General features: G+C 54.2%; 2 protein-coding genes across 3 annotated transcripts; one reads left to right on the forward strand and one right to left on the reverse strand.

The window, feature by feature from the left end:
- The first annotated feature begins 1,388 nt into the window (after positions 1-1,388).
- On the forward strand, positions 1,389-17,737 carry MAP3K10 (mitogen-activated protein kinase kinase kinase 10). Of its 2 annotated transcripts, XM_019629784.1 has the most exons (10): positions 1,393-2,869; positions 6,866-7,046; positions 9,847-9,995; positions 10,450-10,625; positions 11,243-11,489; positions 13,005-13,121; positions 15,046-15,220; positions 15,315-15,427; positions 15,750-16,421; positions 17,132-17,737. In XM_019629784.1, exons 1-10 carry the CDS (start codon positions 2,188-2,190, stop codon positions 17,452-17,454), a joined length of 2,835 nt encoding a protein of 944 aa, XP_019485329.1. In that variant the 5' UTR covers positions 1,393-2,187; the 3' UTR covers positions 17,455-17,737. The 2 variants fall into 2 exon arrangements, with proteins under 2 accessions (XP_019485330.1, XP_019485329.1); XM_019629785.1 differs by lacking the exons at positions 6,866-7,046; positions 9,847-9,995 and having other exon boundaries at positions 1,389-2,869; positions 17,132-17,717.
- A 178-nt stretch (positions 17,738-17,915) lies between these two features.
- On the reverse strand, positions 17,916-20,245 carry TTC9B (tetratricopeptide repeat domain 9B). Its single transcript, XM_019629786.1, has 3 exons — positions 19,742-20,245; positions 19,020-19,202; positions 17,916-18,124 (listed from the first exon to the last, which is right to left on the reverse strand). Exons 1-3 carry the CDS (start codon positions 20,154-20,156, stop codon positions 18,021-18,023), a joined length of 702 nt encoding a protein of 233 aa, XP_019485331.1. The 5' UTR covers positions 20,157-20,245; the 3' UTR covers positions 17,916-18,020.
- Positions 20,246-21,722: the final 1,477 nt, after the last annotated feature.

Raw genomic sequence — 21,722 nt, forward strand, 5'->3', positions numbered from 1 at the left:
TAGACTTACACACCTTTGAAATGACTCTTTTTCAAACCCTTAGCATAACCATCCTCAAGAGAGCACATAATCTTAACTCTCCTGTAATCCAATCCCAGCTTTGCTTTCTCCAACTTTATGTCATCTTCCTCACATTCCCTCCCTAATTCCAAATGCAAAAAAGAAACTGCAAACTGTCGTTCTGGGAAGCATTTTTCTCAGTCTGTTGAGATCTTGCTTCCACGTGTATCGTCTGTCTGGCTCAAATAAACTCTAAGAAACTCTTAAAATTTTTCTACAGGTTTAGACGTTCTTACCTTGACAACCATAAAGCCTTGTTATTTTTAGTGCACTGTGCTGCCGAATTCCAGGTTTTGCATTAACGCATATATATCACGTTACAGCAGAGCTGCCTATACTCAGAATGAAGCTGGGTCTCTCTCTTCCAACAAGCATTCTTGATTGGTTCTTAGTTTCCCTGACAAATAGCCAGGAGCCCAGGTACCCACTTCCCTCTGAGAGTGGAACAACTTCCCAAGGGCCTGTGGGGCAGTTCTCTGGAGTTTGGGCACCAGAGCTCATCAGAGTTCCCCTCTTCTCTCCTCCCTCCAGACCCCCAGACTACTCAGAAGAGGCCAAGTGAAAAAGATCCAGAATTTTGCCACTTACAAGCTTACTGGTCTTGGGCAAGTCACTGAACTACTGCAGGATTCAGTTTCCTCATTCTTTAAATGAGATGGCATTTTTTTCATCATGGTGGTGCTGCTGGTGGTGGTTGTTTAATATTTAAAATCTGCTGATTCCTGCCTTGCCATTTGTAGTTCTGGACTTGGACTTCATTTCCCTATGCGTCATCTGTAAAATGGGGCCTTTGCGAAGATTTAAAGATACCATGTGTGCAAAGCACAATTTGTACGTTAAGACCCCCACCCCAAATTGAAGTTGCTGTTATGGGAGGCGGGGGATCCTCGAGGGTAGGAGTTCTGACTGTGGAGGCAGAGGAACCCTGAGCTGGTGGGAAAGCAAACGAGGCTGTGCTATCCCCAGGGCTAGTAAACACATCCTCCCAGTCCCGTCTTCCTCGCAGAGGCCTCGCTATTGGCCGCACTCCTTAGCTTGCTGTAGCCACCAACTGGCTCCCCGAAGCCTGCGTTTAGGGGCTGCCTCCTGCAGCGCGGGTGGAGAACGAACTACATTTCCCGGCGTTCACCTCGGGTTGGGGCCCCGAGGGACGGGGATCCAGCCGCAGGGACGATCCCATCAGTGTTAGACGCTCCGGGCAGTAACCATCATTTACACAGCTCCTACTGTTCTCTTTGAGAAGCGCGTCCGTCACTGTCAACCCCACCGTGGGCCGCGGCCCCCGCAGAGTCTGTGAGAAGCGTTGACCCCCTACTCCTTCCCTCCTCCAAGAGTCCGGTCATTAGGTCCTAGGGAGGGTCCGAAGCTAGGCTTAACTCCCCAGGAGGATTCCTTCCGCCCCGCGGCGTCCCCACTGCGACCCGAGGTTGGAAGCGGGGCTCTGGGGGAAAGAGGGCTGGGGCGAGCCGCGAGCCCGCGCAGCCGAAGACTACAACTCCCAGGCGGCACCGCGCGGCAGCGGCGAGCACGTCACCCAGGCACCGCCGGCGGCCCCGGGAAGCGGCACGGGCGGGGGCAGGGGCTGTGGCCGACCCAGAGGCCCGTGCAGAGGATGGGGGTCGCTCAGCCACCCCGCCCGTGAGGAGGCCGAGGGGCGCTCCACCCCGTCCCGGGGCGGGCGTCCCCGGGGCCCCGACACCCCTGTCCCGTCCGGCGGTTGTGTACCGGGATGCGGAGACGGGGGCCGCCGGTGGAGCTGCGCGGGGTGAGAGGCGCGGGGAAGGGGGCTGCCTGCTGCCCTCGCCCTCGTCACCCACCGGCGGGCCCCGGAAAGAACTCGGGAGCTGGGCGGTCAGGCCTTCTTAGCGCTTTGACATTTGGGGGGGACAGGTGAACCCGCCGCCCTGCCCCCACCGCGCCCCGCCTGGACAGCTGAATCAGAGCGGACGACCCTGCCCTTTTAAAGCAGCTTTTTCCTGCTCCTGCAGAGGGCACCCCAACTATGGCCCCCAGGAGCCCCCTAGAACCCACAGGGACTGCCCCCCATCCTGGTCGCCGGGTCCCGCCCTCTGCATCCCGCGGGCAGCCTGTGTGAAGCGGCCTCCAGCAGCCCCCGGCCCCTCCCCCATGGAGGAGGAGGGGGGCGCGGCCGCCAAGGAGTGGGGCACCAACCCTGCCGGGCCGGTCTGGACCGCGGTGTTCGACTACGAGGCGGCGGGCGACGAGGAGCTGACCCTGCGGAGGGGCGACCGCGTCCAGGTGCTTTCCCAGGACTGTGCGGTGTCGGGCGACGAGGGCTGGTGGACTGGGCAGCTACCCAGCGGCCGCGTGGGCGTCTTCCCCAGCAACTACGTGGCTCCCAGCTCCCCAGCCGCCCCCGCGGGCCTCCAGCTGCCCCAAGAGATTCCCTTCCACGAGCTACAGCTAGAAGAGATCATCGGTGTAGGGGGCTTTGGCAAGGTCTATCGGGCCCTGTGGCGTGGCGAGGAAGTGGCCGTCAAGGCTGCCCGGCTGGACCCTGAGCGGGACCCGGCAGTGACAGCAGAGCAGGTGCGCCAGGAGGCCCGGCTCTTCGGAGCCCTTCAGCACCCCAACATCATTGCCCTCAGGGGCGCCTGCCTCAGCCCCCCACACCTCTGCCTGGTGATGGAATACGCCAGGGGGGGCGCACTGAGCCGGGTGCTGGCGGGTCGCCGGGTGCCCCCTCACGTGCTGGTCAACTGGGCTGTGCAGGTGGCCCGGGGCATGAACTACCTACACAATGATGCCCCTGTGCCCATCATCCACCGGGACCTCAAGTCCATCAACAGTAAGTGGTGTCCTTTCCCCAAAAACTTGCTGCCACAGAACCCTGTAAGGACAAGCCTAGGTGGTGGGAAATGGGGACACCAGAAGATCCCCCCTGGGGCAAAAAGGGGCAGTAATACATTCAGGGCTGGATGAGGCAAGCCCTGGCCATTAAGGGAGGAAAAGGTGGCTCCCAGGCTACAGAGTCACAGTAGCTCAATAAATATGTATCAGTGAACACTGACAGGCCCTGCCTTCCCAGCATGAACAGAGCAGATACAGTGCCTGCCCTCATGGTGCTCCCTGTCCAACCAGGACACTAGGGTCCACCAAGCAGAGACCTTGCCTGGAGTGAGGCTTTCTCGACCTTGGCACTATTGACATTTGGGGCTGAGTGATCGTAGCCGGCTTCCTGTGTGTTGTAGGTTGTTTAGCAGCATCCGTAGCATCTACCCACCAGATGCCATTAGCATTCCCTACCCCCCCCCTTCAGTTATGATAAGCAAAACTGTCTCCAGACATTGCCAAACGTCCTGGGGGGCGGGGGGAGAGGGGGACAAAATTGCCCTAAGTTGAGAATGACTTGCTGGAGTCCTCCCAGGCCCCTGCCCGAGCTGGCAGAGGCAAACTGGAAAGGATGAGGGAGGAAAAGGGATGTGTTTTATTTTAAAATTTCCAGGTTGCTAGGCCTATTACAGGTTCTCAAAAGTGGATTGGTTGTTGATGGGGCCAGGTAGAAGGGAAGGTTCCCCAGGACCCACATCTAGATCAAGGAGTTTCTCATGATGTCAACAAATATTAATGGAGTACCTGTTAAGCAGAAGCCAAATAGGGACCAAGACGGCCATGGTTTCTTCCCTAATGGTACTCACAAACTAGAGATTTCATTTATTCCCCAGATATTTCTGGAACTCCCATGGTGTGCCAGACCCTGTCCTGGGTCCTTAAGGATACAGCAGGGGGAAATCCTGCCTTCCTGGCTCTCTTATCCTTCCTCTGCCCCATCTCACCTCCATTCATTACCAGGCCAGATCATGTGTTAAGCTAGAAGGATCAATGGTGAATGAGACCAGCATGTTCCCTGCCCTCACGTAAAATGTGAGGGGTTCCCCTTTGCCCTTGACCCTCACGTCACATCTATTTCTGATTCCTGTCGATTCTACATCTTGAAATTTGTTTGAATCCATCCCACTATTTTAATAAGTTTGTTGCTCTGCCCCCACCATCACCTAGGACAGAGGGGTGTCTTCTTTACCTCTCAGACCTAGCATTTGTATACTCACCAGAGAGCTACCAAGTGTCCAAGGTGTGCCAAGCCCTGAGCTAGGGTTGCAGAATGGAGCAAGACAGACACAGATGGTGCCTGACTTTATATTGGGTAGTCGTAAAAGTCATGATGCATTTTTGCAACAAAAAACATAGAAAAAATACGTCATGACTTTTCTGACAACCCAATAGATGGTCGTGCTCTAACTCCTCTGAAATACTGGATGAATGGAGGCAGGGCTACTGCATGCACCTCTCAAAGGCTGGAACCCCTTCTCGGCTCTTCCTCACCCCTGCTAATTCACAGCCTGCAGGTGGGGGACCCTGCTCCCACTCCCCCAAGTATTCCTGTAGCCAGTGCCAGCTGGACAAAGACTTGGTGGAACTCTTCAGGCCAGGGCTTCCTGCTCGGGCAACGGAACTGCTCCATGCCTGAGACAGAGGACACGGCCTGCACAGCACAGCTTCCCCCAGTCATCCTCCCCTAAGGAGCTCCTCATCTGATGCCACTCATTCATTGGTTCATTCAACCAATAATTCTTAAGCGAATTAAATATACTAGGCATTGTCCTAGGCTCTGGGATTACAGAAGTGAACAAGGCAAGGTTCCCCCATTAAGGAAGTCACAGTCGGGTGAACAGAAATAGATGATTGATATTTACATAGATAACAAAATTTCCAGAGAGTATCAGGGGCTCTGAAGGAAACAAAGCAGATTAAGGACCGGGCAGAGAGAGCTCTTACACCAGATGGTCAGGGAAGGCAACATTTGAGTCGAGGCCTGAACAAAGAGGACCCAGCCTTACAAATATGTGGGCAGGGCAAAGGATGTGAGGTGGGAATGAGTGTGCCTTGTTGGAGAAACAGCAAGAAACCAGAGGGGCTGTAAGAGCAGGAGTGAGGCAAAAGTGGAAGGAGATGAGGTCAGCAGGGTAGGCAGGGGCCAGATCACGTTGACCTTGGGGGCTATGGTGAGTACTTAGGGCATTTTATTCAGTGCAGTTTTAAGAGAGTTTTAAGCAGAGGATGACATGATCATATATATATTTGAAAGGAAACTGATATAGGCCCAGCCTAGGAGATGTAAAAATAAAGTATAAGACCATGGAGTCGTTAACTCTGTCACAAGGTCACTCCACAAACAGGAGAGGAGGGGACCCTAGAAGGGAGGACTTCTGGGAGGTCGAGTCATAGTCACGGGAAGCTTCCAGGAGGAGGTGGCATTTGAGTCAGGCTTTAAAGAATGGGACAAGACTGCCAACATGGCCCTGGGCAATCTACTGATCTCTCTAGCCCTCAGTTTCTTCATTTGCCAAACGGTCATGACAGTGGAATTACCTCATTATTATTGTGACTGGAGAAGTAGCCAGGAATGGTCGAAGATAAAAGTAGAGAAATAAGGAAGAATTATGGTGACATCACAAACTAATAATAATATCTAATGCTTTTAAAAGAACCTACTGTTGCTTCAGGAAATAAATCTTTACTACAGCCCTATAACATAAATACTATTACCATCTGCATTTAACAGAGAAGAAATCCACTGTTAAGAAAAATAAAGTAAATTATACAAGGTTATGCAGCTAATAAGTGGCAGAGCTGGGATTCAAACCCAGGCAGGACACTACACTTTGGGGCCTTTTTTTGATAGAAGGTAGTAGAATATCATAGCAGTCAAAAGATTGGGCTCTGATGACAGATCTAGTCCAGATCTTTGCCCCAGCATTTTCAGGCTGCGTGATCTTATCCAAGTGACCTCATCTCTCTGAACCTCAGTTTGCTAGTCAACAAAATGGGTTGCGTGCTAGTTAATTCATGTAAAGGGCTTAGCACTGTGCCTGCCACCTAATAACCATGATTACTGTTGTTTGTAATGACCATAGGCAGCAAGTAAGTTGGAACCATTCAATATGTTTGGGAGATACATCAGTCAGATTTTGTCGCAGTACTGTTGTGTCACAAACCACCCCCCAAAACTCAGTGTCTTCAAACTCCGTGTCATTTATTACTCCTCATACATTTGCAGGCCAGCTGGAGAGTGAACTGATTTAAGCTGGGCTCAGCTTGAGAGGCTTTGCTCCAAGTGTGTCATCCTCCTTGGACATCCATCAGGCTAGCCAAGGCACATTCCCTCGGTGATGGCAGAAGTGCCAGAGGGCAAGCGGGCACTTGAGGCCTCTTAGGGCCTAGGCTTGGAACTGGCACTCTGTCACTTCTGCCTCATTCTATTTATTGGCCAAAGCAAGTCATATAGCCAACCCACAGTAAAGGATGGGGAAATGCACTTTGCCTCTTTAATGGAAAGACCTACAAAGTCACATGGCAAAGCGCGACACAGAAAGGAGTAGAATGGGGGCCATGAAGGCCATATCCCACAGGAGAAGACAAAGACAAATGAAGCCCCATTCATCCCTTCTCTCATGGTTTATTGTTCCCACTTCCGGGGATGTTGGGAACTCAAGGCCTGGACCAACAAGAACCGAGTTCCTGGCCACCGGCCTTCCACTAAGCCCCCCAGAACCCATGTTGGAGTCAGGAGGGCAGGGGATGCAGGAGGAGCTCCCTACTTTCTAATGGAAGCCTGAAGTTAGACCTGCGTGGAAGGGTTCATGCCCGGAAAGGAGCTGCAGAGGGGGACAACTCAAAGTGCGGGGAGAGAACAAGTAGGAAATTCCAGCTGAGGCAAGGGCAGAACACACAGGTCTGTACCCCAGCAGGTCTGGGGTGACCCACCTTTCTTCCTACCCCACAGTCCTTATTCTGGAGGCCATCGAGAATCACAACCTCGCAGACACGGTGCTCAAGATCACGGACTTCGGTCTCGCTCGCGAGTGGCACAAGACCACCAAAATGAGTGCCGCGGGGACTTACGCCTGGATGGCCCCGGAGGTTATCCGTCTCTCCCTCTTCTCCAAAAGCAGTGACGTCTGGAGGTGCTGATGGTGGGGCCGGGGAGGCCTCCTGGAAATGGGGAAGGGAGGAGGGAATGAGGGACAGTCTCCCACTGATGCCAGGATCTGGGCCTGGCAAAGGGGCCTGCCAGCAAGGGAGACCATCAGACTCCCACTTGTCAAACAGGAAATTGAGGCCTTTGGAGGCAACCATGCATTCAGTCATTCATCCAACTGCCAGGTGCTAGGGATACAGCAGTAAATAAAAATAGAAACATCCCTGCTTGCAAGGATTTTAAATGCACAAGAAGCTGAAAAGGGCTGTTTTTAAGTTAAGAAAATCGTAAAATAATTTTTAAAAGATAAGTTAATCCACCAAAACGTATTATTGGGTTGTTGGAAAACTCATGACATATTTTTTGTGTTTTTTGTTGCAAAATGCGTCATGACTTTTCCAGCAACTCAATAGATAGCATTACAAGCCAGGAGGTTGATGGGAAAGTGCTCTGAGGGTTGGAAGACGGCTTTGCAGAGGCTTTTCTGAGAAGTGATACTTGAGCTGAGTTGTAGATGACAAGGAGCCAGCCATGGAGAGTTTGGGGGAAGATGCTTCCCAGGCAGAGGGAACAGCTTGAACAGAGGAGGTACTGAGGTGAAAACAAGCTTGGTATGTTCTAGAAACAGCTACAGGGGCCCATGTGGAGCAGGCAAGGAGGAAAGTGGTAGGAAATGATGTAGGAGAGAAAGCTAGAGGGCCCTGCAGATGAGGCACTGGACTCCAGTTTCATTCTAAGTGCAGTGGAAAAGCCATTAGAGGCGTTTATGAATGACGTGATCTGAGTCAGCACTGCAAAGTCTCCCTCCGGCTGCAGGTTAGAGGATGGATTGTAAGGGAAGGAGTGGGGGTGGGAGGCCAATGAGGAGGCTGTTACCATCGTCAGCGAGACGTGATGCAGCAAAACTCTTCAATCCAGGGCCTTCTACTGGGTGAGAGCCAAACCCAGGTCCTTCCCCAGCTGAGGCTCCAGATGGAGCAACCAGCGAAGTCATGGCTTTTAGGCAGACAGGTCAGACAGGAAGTCAACTAGAACAGTGCAGCCCTTTGGGGCAAGTCCTGACTGGCTTCACATTAGGTGTTCCTTTATGGTCCCAGACATTTAGAGAGTCATATTTCAGCAGCAAGAAACAGAAATCCCAAAATAAAAACAAAACTAAAGATTTTGCTCGCATGAGATGGTGCCCCTAGCATTAGGGATTGCCCTATGTCAGGGTTCCTTAACGAGGGTGCCATTGACCTTGGGCAGCATAATTCTTCCTGTGTGGTTCTGTCCTGGACTTTTCAGGACAAAAGTATTCATGGTTCTCAGTCACCAAACATCAGCAGCACTCCCTGGTCATTGTGACAATCAAAACACCCTCACAGGGTCCCAGGGTCATGGGAGAAGTGGGGGGGGGGGAGTCATGCCACCGCTAGTTACAAGCCACTATTATTTTTCTTCACCTTGTATGGTCTCCATTCCCAAGTTTATTTCATGGTCCTAAATAGCTGCTTGAGCTCTAGCTTTTATGTCCACATTCCAACCAGTGGGAAGGATAAAAAAGGAAAAGGGCAACCCTACCCTTTAAGGACACCTCTGGAAGTTAGTTGCACACTACACACCCTCCTACATCCCACTGACCAGACCAGTTGTCATATGGGTGTTCTTAGCTGCAAAGGAGGATGAGAAATTATTTCAGGCAGTATATGCCCAGTTCAAATTCACCAGTGCTGTCACTGAGGACTGAGGCTGTCGGCTGCATGAAGGCAGGGGTTACGTCTCTCTTGTTCCAGTGCCTGAGCAGTGTCTGGCACATGGTGGACAGTTAATAGGCATGTGCTGAATGAGTGCATGTGTGGCCACAGGGCAGCATGGGTTCTACTACATGTTAGCACTGCACATGGTGATCAGGATTCAGAAGGAGCTTATTAACTAGAGAATATAGACATGTGGGTGATTGCAGCGCAGTGATGCAAACTCTGGTGTTGTGTAGCCCTGAGGGACACAGTCATGAGGATCAGGCCGACCTGAGTCAGTGTGGCTCTGCCACTTACTAGCTGTGTAATCATAGGCAAGCAACTTAACCTCTCTGGAGCTGTACCTGCTCATCAGATAAAATGAGGGTCATACCAATACTTTCTGCCTTACAGGGCTGAGAGTGCCTAGCACAGTGCTGGCCTGGAGTAAGTGCTTTACAAATGTTAAATAGTGCTAACTTGTTTTTAGAGGTAAGTGCTGAGGGTTCTGTGGGAACGTACAGGAGGGGTTTCTAACCCAGCTTTGGAGACTGTGAAATCAAGGAAGGCTTCCTGGCAGAGGAGCAAACTGAATTGAGACTTAAGGGAAAGTTAGGCACAAAGGGAAGAGTGTTCTTGACAAAGGGAACAGCATGTGCAAAGGCTAGAGATTATGAAGAGCAGGGCTTGTTCAACTCTTAATTGTGACTGCAAGATGAAGCTGGGGTTGGTATGGAGACTGAGAGTGCTTACATGTGAGGCTTCAGGGGTCATCAAAGGTCAGGGCTAAGAAGGGTGGATTTTCCCAGTGGGCACAGGGGACCCACTGAAGGTTTTCAGGCAGGGGCAAGGGAAGAGAGGCAGAGCAAAGGCGAGACACCAGAGAGCAACCCCACTACATCTATTTGAGATCAGGCCCGCAGAGGTCAAATCAGGTTCTCGTGGCCTCATTGACCAGGGCTGGGAGCTGGGGTGAGGGAAGCTCACCATGGGACCAGATGCAGGGCTGGGATATAGGTAAGTATTAGGGTGGGCTGCAGCATCACCCCTCCCTCTCCCCACCTGCAGCTTCGGGGTGCTGCTCTGGGAGCTGCTGACGGGTGAGGTCCCCTACCGCGAAATCGACGCCTTGGCCGTGGCATATGGCGTGGCTATGAACAAGCTGACGCTGCCCATCCCCTCCACCTGCCCCGAGCCCTTTGCCCGCCTACTGGAGGGTGAGCCAGGGCCCTGTGGAGAGGGTAGGCTCAGCTTGGGGTGGCAGGGGCCCTTGGGCTCAGACCTTGCCCCTTCACACCCATTCATACCACTGGGCCCAGGAGTGAGGGAGGAGGGGCTGGACCTGTCAAACCATGAACATTCTCCCCTACAGTTGGCTCTAGGGCTCCAGACACTTGCTCTGCTAGGCCCACCACTCTGAGGGCAACCTGTTAGGATTCGTTGGCCCTGGGGTTCCACCTTGATTCCTGATTCTACCACCGGTCAGGGAGCAGGTCTGTGGGTTTCTCTCTCAGAGTTTCACCAAGTGAAATATTGCCAGGAATTTGGCTTTGAATCCCTTCCCCTTGACGCCTTGGAAGCTGTTTGTCCATAGTCCCTTGAAGTCCTGCCGTCCACTTAGCCGGCTGATGCCCCAGACCATGGCCACTGACATCTCCACTCCCACCTCAGAATGCTGGGACCCAGACCCCCATGGGCGGCCAGATTTCGGCAGCATCCTGAAGCAACTTGAAGTCATCGAACAGTCAGCCTTGTTCCAGATGCCACTGGAGTCCTTCCACTCGCTGCAGGAAGACTGGAAGCTGGAGATTCAGCACATGTTCGACGACCTCCGGACCAAGGAGAAGGTGAAGGGGTGGGGGGGAAGGTGGAAGGGGTGGAGCAAGATCCCTGAGTTCTGATATTGGGTTGGTTCTTACCCATAAGCCCAGGTCTTTGAGTCTCTGCAGGCCCATGGGGGCGCTGTTTGCATATTAAGAAAAGACAGCCTCCTGCTGGTTGATTAATAAGAAAAAGGCACCCTGCACTGAAGTACTTACAAGTGATGCTATGTGACAGCTGCAGTTGGTTTTAAAGTACTACAGCAAAATGAGAGGGGGAGAGGACAGAAGGAAGAGAATACATGAAAAAAGATCCGCAAAGTATAGATAATTGTTGGATGATGGGTATCTGGGGGCGCACTAGTCTCTCTCTGCTTTTGTGGATATTTGAAGTTTTCCAAATTGAAGAGTTAAAAAATGAAAAGTCAAAGAAAAAAAAAGGCACCCTTTCTTTGGGCTTACACAGTCAGTCCCCTGCCCTGGCACCCAGCTTGGCTAGTGAAGTGTGAGCTGGATTGTGCCCCCAATTTGTCCCACAGCAGGACGCCCCTATGCAGGACCCCAACCAGACCCAGCAGCGCTGGGGTCCATCCCAGGGGTGGAGAAGCTAAGCCCCTCCCTTAAGCCCACCGTCTCCTCTCCAGGAGCTCCGGAGCCGGGAGGAGGAACTTCTGCGGGCGGCGCAGGAGCAGCGCTTCCAGGAGGAGCAGCTGAGGCGGCGGGAGCAGGAGCTGGCTGAGCGCGAGATGGACATCGTGGAGCGGGAGCTGCACCTGCTCATGTGCCAGCTGAGCCAGGAGAAGCCCCGGGTCCGCAAACGCAAGGGCAACTTCAAGCGCAGCCGCCTGCTCAAGCTGCGGGAAGGCGGCAGCCACATCAGCCTGCCCTCTGGTACCCGCCCAGTTCCTTGAGCATCCCCCAAGAGGCCGCTGGGAGCATCCCTAACCCAGGGTTTATCGCTAACTTTTTTAAAAACGTTTTTATTACTGAATGTATCACACAGAGAAAACAACCAAAAAAAAAACCTGTATAACTTAATGAGTTAGTATAATCACCCCATGAAAGCACCTATAGCCACCCAATTGCTCTCCACATGCCCCCTCCAAGCCCCTGCTACCTCCTAAGAATAACCCCTGTCTTGACTTTCATGGCAATCACATCCTTACTTTTCTTTGTAGCTTTGTCTCCCAGCTATTTGCTTAATATCTTTTAATCTGCCTCTTTTTTCCCCTTACTAAAACTTTGTTCAGGATACATCATTTATCCTGTAGCATTTCCCAGTCTGGATTTTGCTGTTTGCATCCCCCTGGTGCCACTTCACATGTCCCTCTGTCCCCTGACTCACCTATAAATTGGTATTAGGTTAAACCATGTAAAATTGCTGGTGTTTGGTCATTTTTGACCTACAAAAAAAAACAAGTTTCACATGGATCTCAAGGCTTAATCAGTTTCAAGGGCAAGTTTGATTTTTTGTTGTTGTTGCTTTTGGCAAAGACTGCTTCCTAGGTAATGTCAGAAGTCACATCATGCTGGTTGTCTGTCTTTGTGATGTTACAGCCATAGAGTGGTGCCTAGAACAGCACCAGCCTATACAAATACAATGCAAGCCATGTGTGTACTTTTAAATTTCTTAGTATCCTATATTAAAAGGGGGGGAGGAAAAAACAGGTGGAATTAATTTTAATAATGTATTTTACTTAGCCCAATATCTCCAAAATGCTATGGTTTCACATGTAATCAATACCAGAAAAAAACTGTTAACAAGATATTTTACCTTCTTTTTTCCACACTAAATCTTTGAAATCCAGTGTCTTTTTATGTTTACAACACATTTCAATCTGCCAAATTTTCCTCACAAATACTTGACCTGTATTTAGATGCCATAAAATGTACAGTTGAAAAAGTAGATTCACACACCCAAGTTGTTCGAAACATGCCTAAATGTTTCCAGTGACTGAACTGTGTATCCATCTTTAAAGGTAAACTTAACTGCAGTTAAATAAATAAAGATAAAACCCTCCAGCGCCTCGGTTGCACAAGCCACGTTTCAAGTGCTCAGTTGCCACACGTGGCTAAAGGCCACCACCGTGGACACTCAGGCCTAGGTCCTTAGCTAAGGCAGCGGCTCTCAAACCTGAGCATGCGTCAGAGGTACCTGGAGGGCTGCTTCCACTGCAGTTAGATTGCAGCACCTCACCCCAGAGCTGCTGAGTCAGGGAGGGCCCAAGAACATGCATTTCCAAGAGGTTTCCACTTGATGTTGATGCTGCTGACCTGGGGGGACCACACTTTAAGAACCACCGCATTAAGGAATACAAAGTGGCGGCATTCCTTCTCTATGTCTATAAAGGGAACGTCGCTGGTTACCCATGGAACTGTTTGCTTAGGAAAGTCTCTGTTTTGCAGGCTTTGAGCATAAGATCACGGTCCAGGCCTCTCCAACCCTGGACAAGCGGAAAGGATCCGATGGGGCCAGCCCCCCTGCAAGCCCCAGCATCATCCCCCGGCTGAGGGCCATTCGCTGTGAGTATCTCCCATGGCCCTGACCCGTCCATCCATCAGCAGACTTCTCTGAGCACATACCATGCACCAAGCCAGAAGATCAGCAGGGAACAAGACAGGCAGGGTTCCCTCCCTCATTCTAATGGGGTGGGGGACGGGCAGAGAATACACAAGTCAGTAAGCAGGATAATTTCCTGGAGGGACAAGCACTATAAAGGAAATCCAGGAAGACAAGAGTTGATGTTTCACATTAGGAAGGCCTACCTGAGGAGCTGAAGTCTGAGCAGGGACCTGTGTGATAAGAAGGGACGAGACAAGAGGCAATCTAAAGGAAGAACATCCCTGGCAGAGAGAATAACAAGAGCCTGGAGGTGGGAAAAAGCGGGGAGTGTTTGTAAGCCCAAAGGCCAACTTGACTGGAGTAGAACAAATGGGAGACAGAGTAGAAGGTTTGTGGTCAGGGGTTCAACAGGGGCCAGATTGTGCTGGTTCTTGAGAGCCGGGATAAGGAGTCTGGATTTTATTTTAAAAGTGATGGATGAGCCCCTGGAGGGCTGTGAGCAAGGCAGTGATATGATAAAACGTACCTTTCCCTCTGGATGGTAGGAGGGCAGGAGTAAGGGCGGGAGACAAGTTAGATAATGGGGGCTGGACCAGGGTAGGGCCTTGGAGGGGGAGATGGCTGCGGTCGGTGCTGTCTGGCAGAGGTGCAGCAGTTGCGGTTTGCTGACAAGTTGAAAGATACAGGGCTGACTCCCGAGTCTGTTCTGCCCCATCACTCATCCCCAGCCTTACCCTGCATCACCCCCTCGCTATCTTTATTGACCTCTGTTTGGGCACCAGCTTTGTACAAGGCTGAGAGATTCATTCTCATGAGGGACACAAAGACAAATAACAACCATTCAGTGGTATTCAATACTGCTATTAGCATATATTCAAAATGTGGTAGGAACAGGAAACAGCACAACTGACTCTCCAGGGAACAAACTACTCCAGAGCTTGAAGGGCAAGCAGCCAACCAAGCTTGGAAAGGGACTAAATGGAACAGAATTTTCAGTGAAAGGAACAGCCTGTGCAAAGGCATGGAGGTGTGAAAGCCTCCACTTGGGAACTTGTAGACATGGGGTCCCAACCAGGGCACTTAAACTCTCTGCTTGTGTATCCCAACTGTCTCTCTCTCTCTCTCTCAATATCTCTCTCTCTCTCTCTCTCTCTCTCTCTCCCTCCCTCTCCCTCCCTCCCTCCCGCCTCCCCTCCACACTGACTTCCTGGCTGTTCTGTGCACTCTCCGGACTGTCCAGCCCCAGGGCCTTGGCATTTGCTGTTCCCTCTGCCTGAAATGCTTCTCTCCCTCATACCTACATGACTCACTCCCTCGCCTCCTCAAGTCTTTGCTCAGGTTTCTCCTCCCACGTGAAGCCTTCCCTAACCCCCAGACCCCTTTCCTGCTTCATATTTCCTGCAGCACTTACCACCTTCTAACACCTGCACGGAACACTCACCCAGTGTGAGTCTTGCTGATTGTCTCTCTACCCACTGAAAAGTCAACTCCCAGAGCAGGGGCTGTTGTCTGCTTTGTCCACTGCTGTCTTCTCAGCACCTGCCACAGAGCTTGGCACAGAGCAGGTGCTCAGTAAACATTTGGGAATGAAGGGATGATAAAGTGTTAGGCTGTGAGGAGTGATAGGAAATGAGGCTGAGGAAGTCAGCTGGGAATAATATGCAGGGCCTCGAATGCCAGGCTGAGGAGCTTTACCGTTGTCCTGACAACCCTGGGGAACTATGGAAGGATTTAGAGCAGGGAAAGGTCATGACTGGCGTTAGAATCCAAGATCCCTTGGGCTTCCAGGTGGAGGATGAATCTGAGATGGGGAGAGTGAGGCTGGGAGCCCAGCAGGGACAGACTCTCCAAGACCCAGTAACCAAGTATCTTCTTTCAACCCAGTGACTCCTGTGGACAGTGGTGGTGGCAGCAGCAGTGGCAGCAGCAGTGGTGGCAGTGGGACATGGGGCCGCAGTGGGCCCCCAAAGAAGGAAGAACTGGTTGGAGGCAAGAAGAAGGGCCGGACCTGGGGGCCCAGCTCTACCCTGCAGAAGGAGCGGGCTGGAGGCGAGGAGAGGTACCGGGGACCAGAGCCCACCCCACGCCCCCCTCCCAGGCCCAGGCCCACCAGAGGCCCACGAACTGCGCCCCATCTTTGGTTCCCCCTGCAGGCTGAAGGCCCTGGGGGAAGGAAGCAAACAGTGGTCATCAAGCGCCCCCAATCTGGGCAAGTCCCCCAAACACACCCCCATCGCTCCAGGCTTCGCCAGCCTCAATGAGATGGGTAAGACAGGGAGGGTGCTTTCAAAGGGGAGGGGAGGGGACATTTCCTGGCCTAAGGGGACCCTAAGACCAAGCGGTGAGCATTCCACCAGGTGTAGGGAGGGAGCTGGATTTCACTAGGCCAGAGGGTAGGAGGCATTCCTGGAAAGCTGTAGCCATCACTCCCAGGGACAGGGGGAGATCGATTTGAGAACCATGCTTAGTGGACGTGGTGGTCTCGCTGTTGGAGGGGTCATTGGGGGCAGTCCCTTGCCTCCAAGTCCCCAGAGGTCACGGGGCCAGGGCCCACCCGGAGTCGACTGCCGGCCCTCTCCCGGTTGCAGAGGAGTTCGCGGAGGCTGACGGAGGCAGCAGCGGGCCCTCCTCGCCCCACAGCACCCCGGCCTACCTCGCAGTGCCGCTGCCGACCGAGCCCTCCCCGGGGGCGCCTACGCCCTCTGCCCGGCCAGGGCCCGGCACCCGGCGGCGCTGCGAGCTCGCGCTGCTGGGCTGCGCAACCCTGCTGGGCGCTGTGGGCCTGGGCGCCGACGTGGCTGAGGCACGCGCGGCCGACGGCGAGGAGCAGCGGCGCTGGCTCGACGGCCTCTTCTTCGCCCGCGCGAGCCGCTTCCCGCGGGGCCTCAGCCCGCCTGCACGCTCCCCTGGCCGCCGCGATGACGCCACCCCTGGCCCGGGCCTGGCGCCCTCTGTCACCCTTGTATCGCTGTCGTCCGTGTCCGACTGCAACTCCACGCGTTCGCTTCTGCGCTCTGACAGCGACGAGGCTGCGCCGGCCGCGCCCTCCCCGCCGCCCTCTCCGCCTGCGCCCCCGCCCCCGCCCAGCACTAACCCCCTGGTGGACCTGGAGCTGGAGAGCTTCAAGAAGGACCCCCGCCAGTCGCTGACGCCCACTCACGTCACAGCCGCGCGCGCCGTGAGCCGTGGGCACCGGCGGACGCCATCGGATGGGGCGCTGGGGCAGCGGGGGCCGCCCGAGCCCGTGGTCCCCAGCCTTGGTGAGTGAGGCACCCCGTGCCCAAGGCAGAAAACAGCCCTCTCCCCTGCCCCTGCCGAGGTCCAATGTCCCAGCCCAGCGGCCACCCCCAGGATGCCCAGGCAGCCACCTCCTTGCTGCATGGGGAGGAAGGGGCAGTGCCCCCTGGCCCTCACTGCTGGAGGCATTGTGGGTCCCCCAGTGACTGAGAGACAGGATGAAGCAGGGATGGCGAACTCTGTAAGCCCACAGAGGCCAAGCAAGTGACATTACAGACAGCAAGAATATAGTTAACATAATAGCTATAGCTAACACGCATGTGGTAGGCCCTTTTCTCTATGCCTTTATTAACCTGACAAAGATGACTGGAACAGATATGAGTTAAGTACCTCCTATCAGGCACTGAGCTACTCCATAATTATTATTATTATTATTATTATTATTATTATTATTATTATTATTATTATTATTATTAGGTTTACCCCTCACCTATGTGGGGAGGTGCTGTTGTTTCCACTCAGAGATGGTGTCATGCCTGAGGTTGCTCTGTAGCTCTGAGCTCTGTCTTCCTGACCTTAGCCCAGTGTAGGAGAGTTGGGAAGGATGAGGGCTGTGTCTCCAGCAGATTTTTCAAGAGAAGTCAGAAATTCCAGTTTTCATGTCAATGCTCCTGGCTCTTCGGTGCCACCCTCTGCCCCACCCCACTTACCTCGTCTGATCCTCTCTTACCAGGCCCTCGAGATCCCCTGGACTTCCCCCGCCTGCCCGACCCCCAGGCCCTGTTCCCCACCCGCCGGCGGCCCCCCGAGTTCCCTGGCCGCCCCACCACTCTGACCTTTGCCCCAAGACCCCGGCCGGCCGCCAGCCGCCCCCGCCTGGACCCCTGGAAACTGGTATCCTTTGGCCGGACACTCAGCATCTCGCCTCCCAGCAGGCCGGACACTCCCGAGAGCCCCGGGCCCCCCGGCATGCAGCCCACACTGCTGGACATGGACATGGAAGGGCAGAGCCAGGACAGCACGGTGCCCCTTTGTGGGGCCCACAGCTCCCGCTGAGGCCTGCCCACTGCCACCCGCCTGGGCAGCCATGAATGTAGCCCCCCAGGCCCCACCCCAGCCCACCAGGCCACAAGGCAGGGGAGGCCCTGGGCAGGATACTCACTCTATTTATTGGGGAAGGGGGAAGGGAGGGGACACTTAATTTATTACTTTGTACCCCAGGGGGTGGGGCCCTGTGCCCGCCCTGCAGTGGGGGGAGGGTGGGCAGGGATACTCAGGGACAGGGCATCATGGGGGATTCGGCACAAAATTCAGCATTAAAGGTAACCCCTGCCCCCTACTGTGCTTGGCTGTGTGTCATTCCCTGGCTCAGGCCCTGATCCTGGCACATCCCCAGTGGGCCCCCCCTCCCCCCACTTCATGCTCCCTCCCTGGGCCTCTGGATTTCTGAGGTCCAGGGGGTGAAGCCCAGGCCTGTGTCCCCTCCCTGGTCCCCACAAGAACATCACACAAAGAGGTTATGGTCACCAGTGATGTGCTTTACCAGTAAACACATGAGTCAGGGGAAATTACAAGGTGAAGTAGGAGAGAGTAGGCGTAGGGACAGTACCCCTAGGCTGGCCTCAGCCAATGACATCCCTCGGCCCCGTGCCACTGTCTTCCCGTTGGAGGTTGCACCGATTCATCTTCAGCTGAGTCAACTGGATGTAGCGTAGGACATTGGTGTCTGCAGGGGAGGTGAGCAGAGCATTATTTGGGTATCCTGGGGCAGCAGGTGACATCCGCACCACCTTGGCTCACACCTCATTGTCCCCAGCCTTCAGTGGCTCCCCCGCACAGCCGATATTGCCAGAGCCCTTCTCCAAAAGCCCCAGCCCCAACAAACAGTGGGTGTCACACCTCCAGACTTTTTCATTTGCTATGCCAGCTGCCAGGAATGACTCTGCTCAGAGATTCCTGTCACACTTCTACTCATCCTCCAGTGACATCTGCAAGATGCCTGTTCTCTCCAAAGCACTTATCAGGAAAACCCATCTTGCCTTCACTCCCACAGCCCCAGGTCATTTACCGGTTGTGCTCCCTCTTCAAATACAAAACTGCATATTGTGTCTGCGCGTGCACGCACACACGCGCGCGCACACACACACACACACACACACACACACACACCCTGACTGTGATCTCCCAGAGGACAAGGAACGCGCCTCCAGCTCTGCCAACCCCACCAAATTCCTGGCATTGCCCACCCTGGGGTCTGTCTCCCAGCAAGAGCTTTACGAGTGCTGGCTGGGAGAACAGGTGAATGAGTAGGTGAGGGTAGGAATGGGTTAGTGAGTAAATGAATGAGAGGGGGGATGGCGATGAGGGGGAGAATGGATAGGGAAGACGCTGTGGGCGGTCAGGATGAGTAGATGGAAGATGGTTGGGTAAATATCACGGGAGGATGGGTGAGTGGACATCTGAATGGCGGGTGAATGATGGCGGATGAGTGGGTGTGTAAGGAGTAGGTGGGTGATACAGCACTCCCTTGAAGTAGCTCTGTCCTGACCCTTCTGCCCTTGTTTCCTCTGCTCCAGCCCCTCTTCCCGCTCCGCCCCGCCCCGCCCCGCCCCTCCCCTCACCTGTGGGCTCTCGGCTGCGGGCCTCCTGCAGGTAGCGCATTGCACGTGCATAATCACCCAGGTGGTAGAAGGCAATGCCGGCGCGGTATGTAGCCTTGAAGTTGCCCTGCTGCTTCTCCAGCACCTTGAGGCAGTACTCACGCACCCGCTCATAGTTCACCAGCTCCGACTGTAGCAGGCAGGCTGCAGGGCACCGGGACCGGTGCTCTCAGCGCCTGCCCGCACCCCCACACCTCACCTGACCGCGACGAGCCTTGCCTTAGGCTACGGGGAACCCCCACCCTTTCCCATGGCTGGGCGGGGCCTGCCAGGCTACCAGGGGCCGCTGAGCTTCTAAATCAGAATAGAATCAATCTGCGCCGCCGCTAGAGGGCGCGAAAAACACAGACACGCGCTCTCGGTGGATTTCCATGAAGGGAGTACTACTAAGGGCGATCTCAGGTGAGGGATGGGGCCTTGCATGGCTCATCCAGGGTGAGCTTTTTCTCGCCTGAGATTCGCGTAGGGCAGCGCAAAGCCCATTTCCTGCACCCCAGCTCCTTCCATCCCTGTTGTTCCCTACACCCCCAACCCCTCTCCTTGATAAGTTCTGAGGTATCCCCCCACAGACCTCAGCCCTGGCACCTTCAAGCCTCCGGTACCTCCGCCCAAAGCTTCATGATTCCCCCTCACTCCCCACCCCTGTCACCTATGCACCCTCTGCGCCCCCGACGGCCGCGTACCCGTGAGAGAGTCATAACATTCCACCTCCGTGTTCTCCACCAGGCGCCGCTGCTCCTCGCTGAGGCGAGCCGGCCCTGGGCTGGTGGCGGGCCCCGGGGTGGGGGCCGACAGGCCACCAGAGCGGGACCCCTGCGCCGCCTTCAGCTGCAGCAGTGCCCGATGATACTTGCCGATGGCTTCCCGGAACTTCTTCTCTCGGTAGCAGCGCTGGCCCTCCGCCTTGAACGCCACGGCGGCCCGCAGGCTGCTGTCGAGCGCCGCGCCCAGGCCCCCCGACGGCTCTGGGGCAGGACCGGGCCGAGACGAGCCATGACGAGGGCCGGGGCCCGGCGGGGAGAGGGCGGGAGGCGGGCGCGGCGGAGGCTCCGGGGCAGCGCTGAGCATCAGCACCGGGGACAGCGCGCCGCGCTGCATTGTGGGAAACTCCTGCGGCCGCCGCTGCAGCTACCGCATCGCCCCCCGTGGGGCCGGTTCCCACCCTTTCTCCGCCCCCGCACCTCCGGCAGCCGACTCCGGCTGCCCCCTATGGGTCTAAAGAAACCCCTCAAGACTTCCCCACTCCCTTTCAAATCAGCCCCAGTCCTCTTTCTCTTGCCTGCTTCTCCCTCCTTCCCACTCCACTTACTCTCCCCACCTTCCTGCCTGCTCTCCTCCCCCATGCCCAAAGCTCCCTAAGATTTCTGGAAGAAAAGGACAAGTCTGGGGGAAAGAGCAAAAAGATATCAACCTCGCGAAAAGCTGGTTTTCAGCCCACTCGGCTTTGGGCATGTTGGATAAGGACACAGGCTATGGACTCAAGCTGCCCAGATTCAATTCCCTGATTATTTTCTCACTAGTTGTATGACTTGGGCAAGCCACCTAAATCACCTGGAATCCCATAGTCTCATCATTAACATAGGACAATGATAGCAACTTTGAAACTTATTGGTGTATCTATGCAACAAACAAATATTCACTGACATCTTTTCTGTGCCCAGGTCTGGGCTGGGTGCTGCTGGGACTCCGCAAGGAGTGAGAGAGCCTCAGACCCTAACCTCACTGGACTCCTAGTCCACTGGGGGAGACAGAGCAGTGGCCAGTGACAGCCCAGAGTGGGCTAGCAGGACAAGCTCAGGCAAAGTGGTCGGGGCAGGATGGGGAGGCACAGGCAGAGGGATCAAGCCCAGGATGGAAGATGCACAACAGGCTCTGAGGGCCCAAAGGAGGCACTTGCTCTAGACTGAGGTGGCAAGTGAAGGTTTTCTGAAGGGGAGGATAACCCTATGAACAAGAGAGATCTGCTTCTTGCCCTCATCAAGTTCGGTGTCTGGGTAGGAAAAAACAGTGGGGAAGCAGGTAAGTGACAGCCCAGGGTGAGCAGCACAATCAAAAAAGACTACAGAACAGGGAACATGTGGGAGGCTTTTGAGAGAAAAACTGAAGCTGAAAGAGGTAGTTGTCCTTCAACTCTCCTTGGCCACGTACTTAGCCGTGGAACCTTGGCCAAGCTCCTTGATCTGCCTTACCTTGCCTTCCTTTTGTGTAACCTAGGGACAACAACCAAGCTTACTTTACAGTAGTTGTAGGGACTGAATTATATTATGCAGATAAAGCACTTAGCACAGGGCCTGGTACAGCAATGGGCAATTAACAATCCATGTTTCTTATCATCTGTGAGACTGTGAGATAGGTAATCATAAGTGCCTGGCACTGGGTCAGCACCCATATATAATTGTTGAGTGAATGAATGAATAACTTTATGTATTGCCACTTCCCCATCCCCACAAGACCCTAGTTTGGCTCTCAGCCCCAAGTACCAAGCTTGTATTTCCACTCTCCCCTCCCCTTCCCACCACACATCCTCTCCCTGGCAGGTCCTATCCAACATACCCAAACCTGCCCTTCCAACTCATCAGCAGCATCTGCTTCTATCTCTTACTGTCCTTTGCTGAGTGAGTCTCTCCCCACCCCTGGTCCTCCAACCTTGAATATCTCAGGGGT

Source organism: Hipposideros armiger, unplaced genomic scaffold (assembly GCF_001890085.2).
Source record: "Hipposideros armiger isolate ML-2016 unplaced genomic scaffold, ASM189008v1 scaffold_867, whole genome shotgun sequence".
In the NCBI taxonomy this organism is placed as follows: Eukaryota; Metazoa; Chordata; class Mammalia; order Chiroptera; family Hipposideridae; genus Hipposideros; species Hipposideros armiger.

Coding starts and splice junctions, on each gene's coding strand:
- MAP3K10 (XM_019629784.1), top strand. CDS start 2,188: ATGGAGGAGGAGGGGGGCGCGGCCGCCAAGGAGTGGGGCACCAACCCT. Junction 11,490..13,004: donor CCACATCAGCCTGCCCTCTG/GTACCCGCCCAG, acceptor TCTGTTTTGCAG/GCTTTGAGCATAAGATCACG. Junction 15,221..15,314: donor CGGGCTGGAGGCGAGGAGAG/GTACCGGGGACC, acceptor TTCCCCCTGCAG/GCTGAAGGCCCTGGGGGAAG.
- TTC9B (XM_019629786.1), bottom strand. CDS start 20,156: ATGCAGCGCGGCGCGCTGTCCCCGGTGCTGATGCTCAGCGCTGCCCCG. Junction 19,203..19,741: donor ATGTTATGACTCTCTCACGG/GTACGCGGCCGT, acceptor GGTGCCCTGCAG/CCTGCCTGCTACAGTCGGAG. Junction 18,125..19,019: donor CCGCAGCCGAGAGCCCACAG/GTGAGGGGAGGG, acceptor CCTCCCCTGCAG/ACACCAATGTCCTACGCTAC.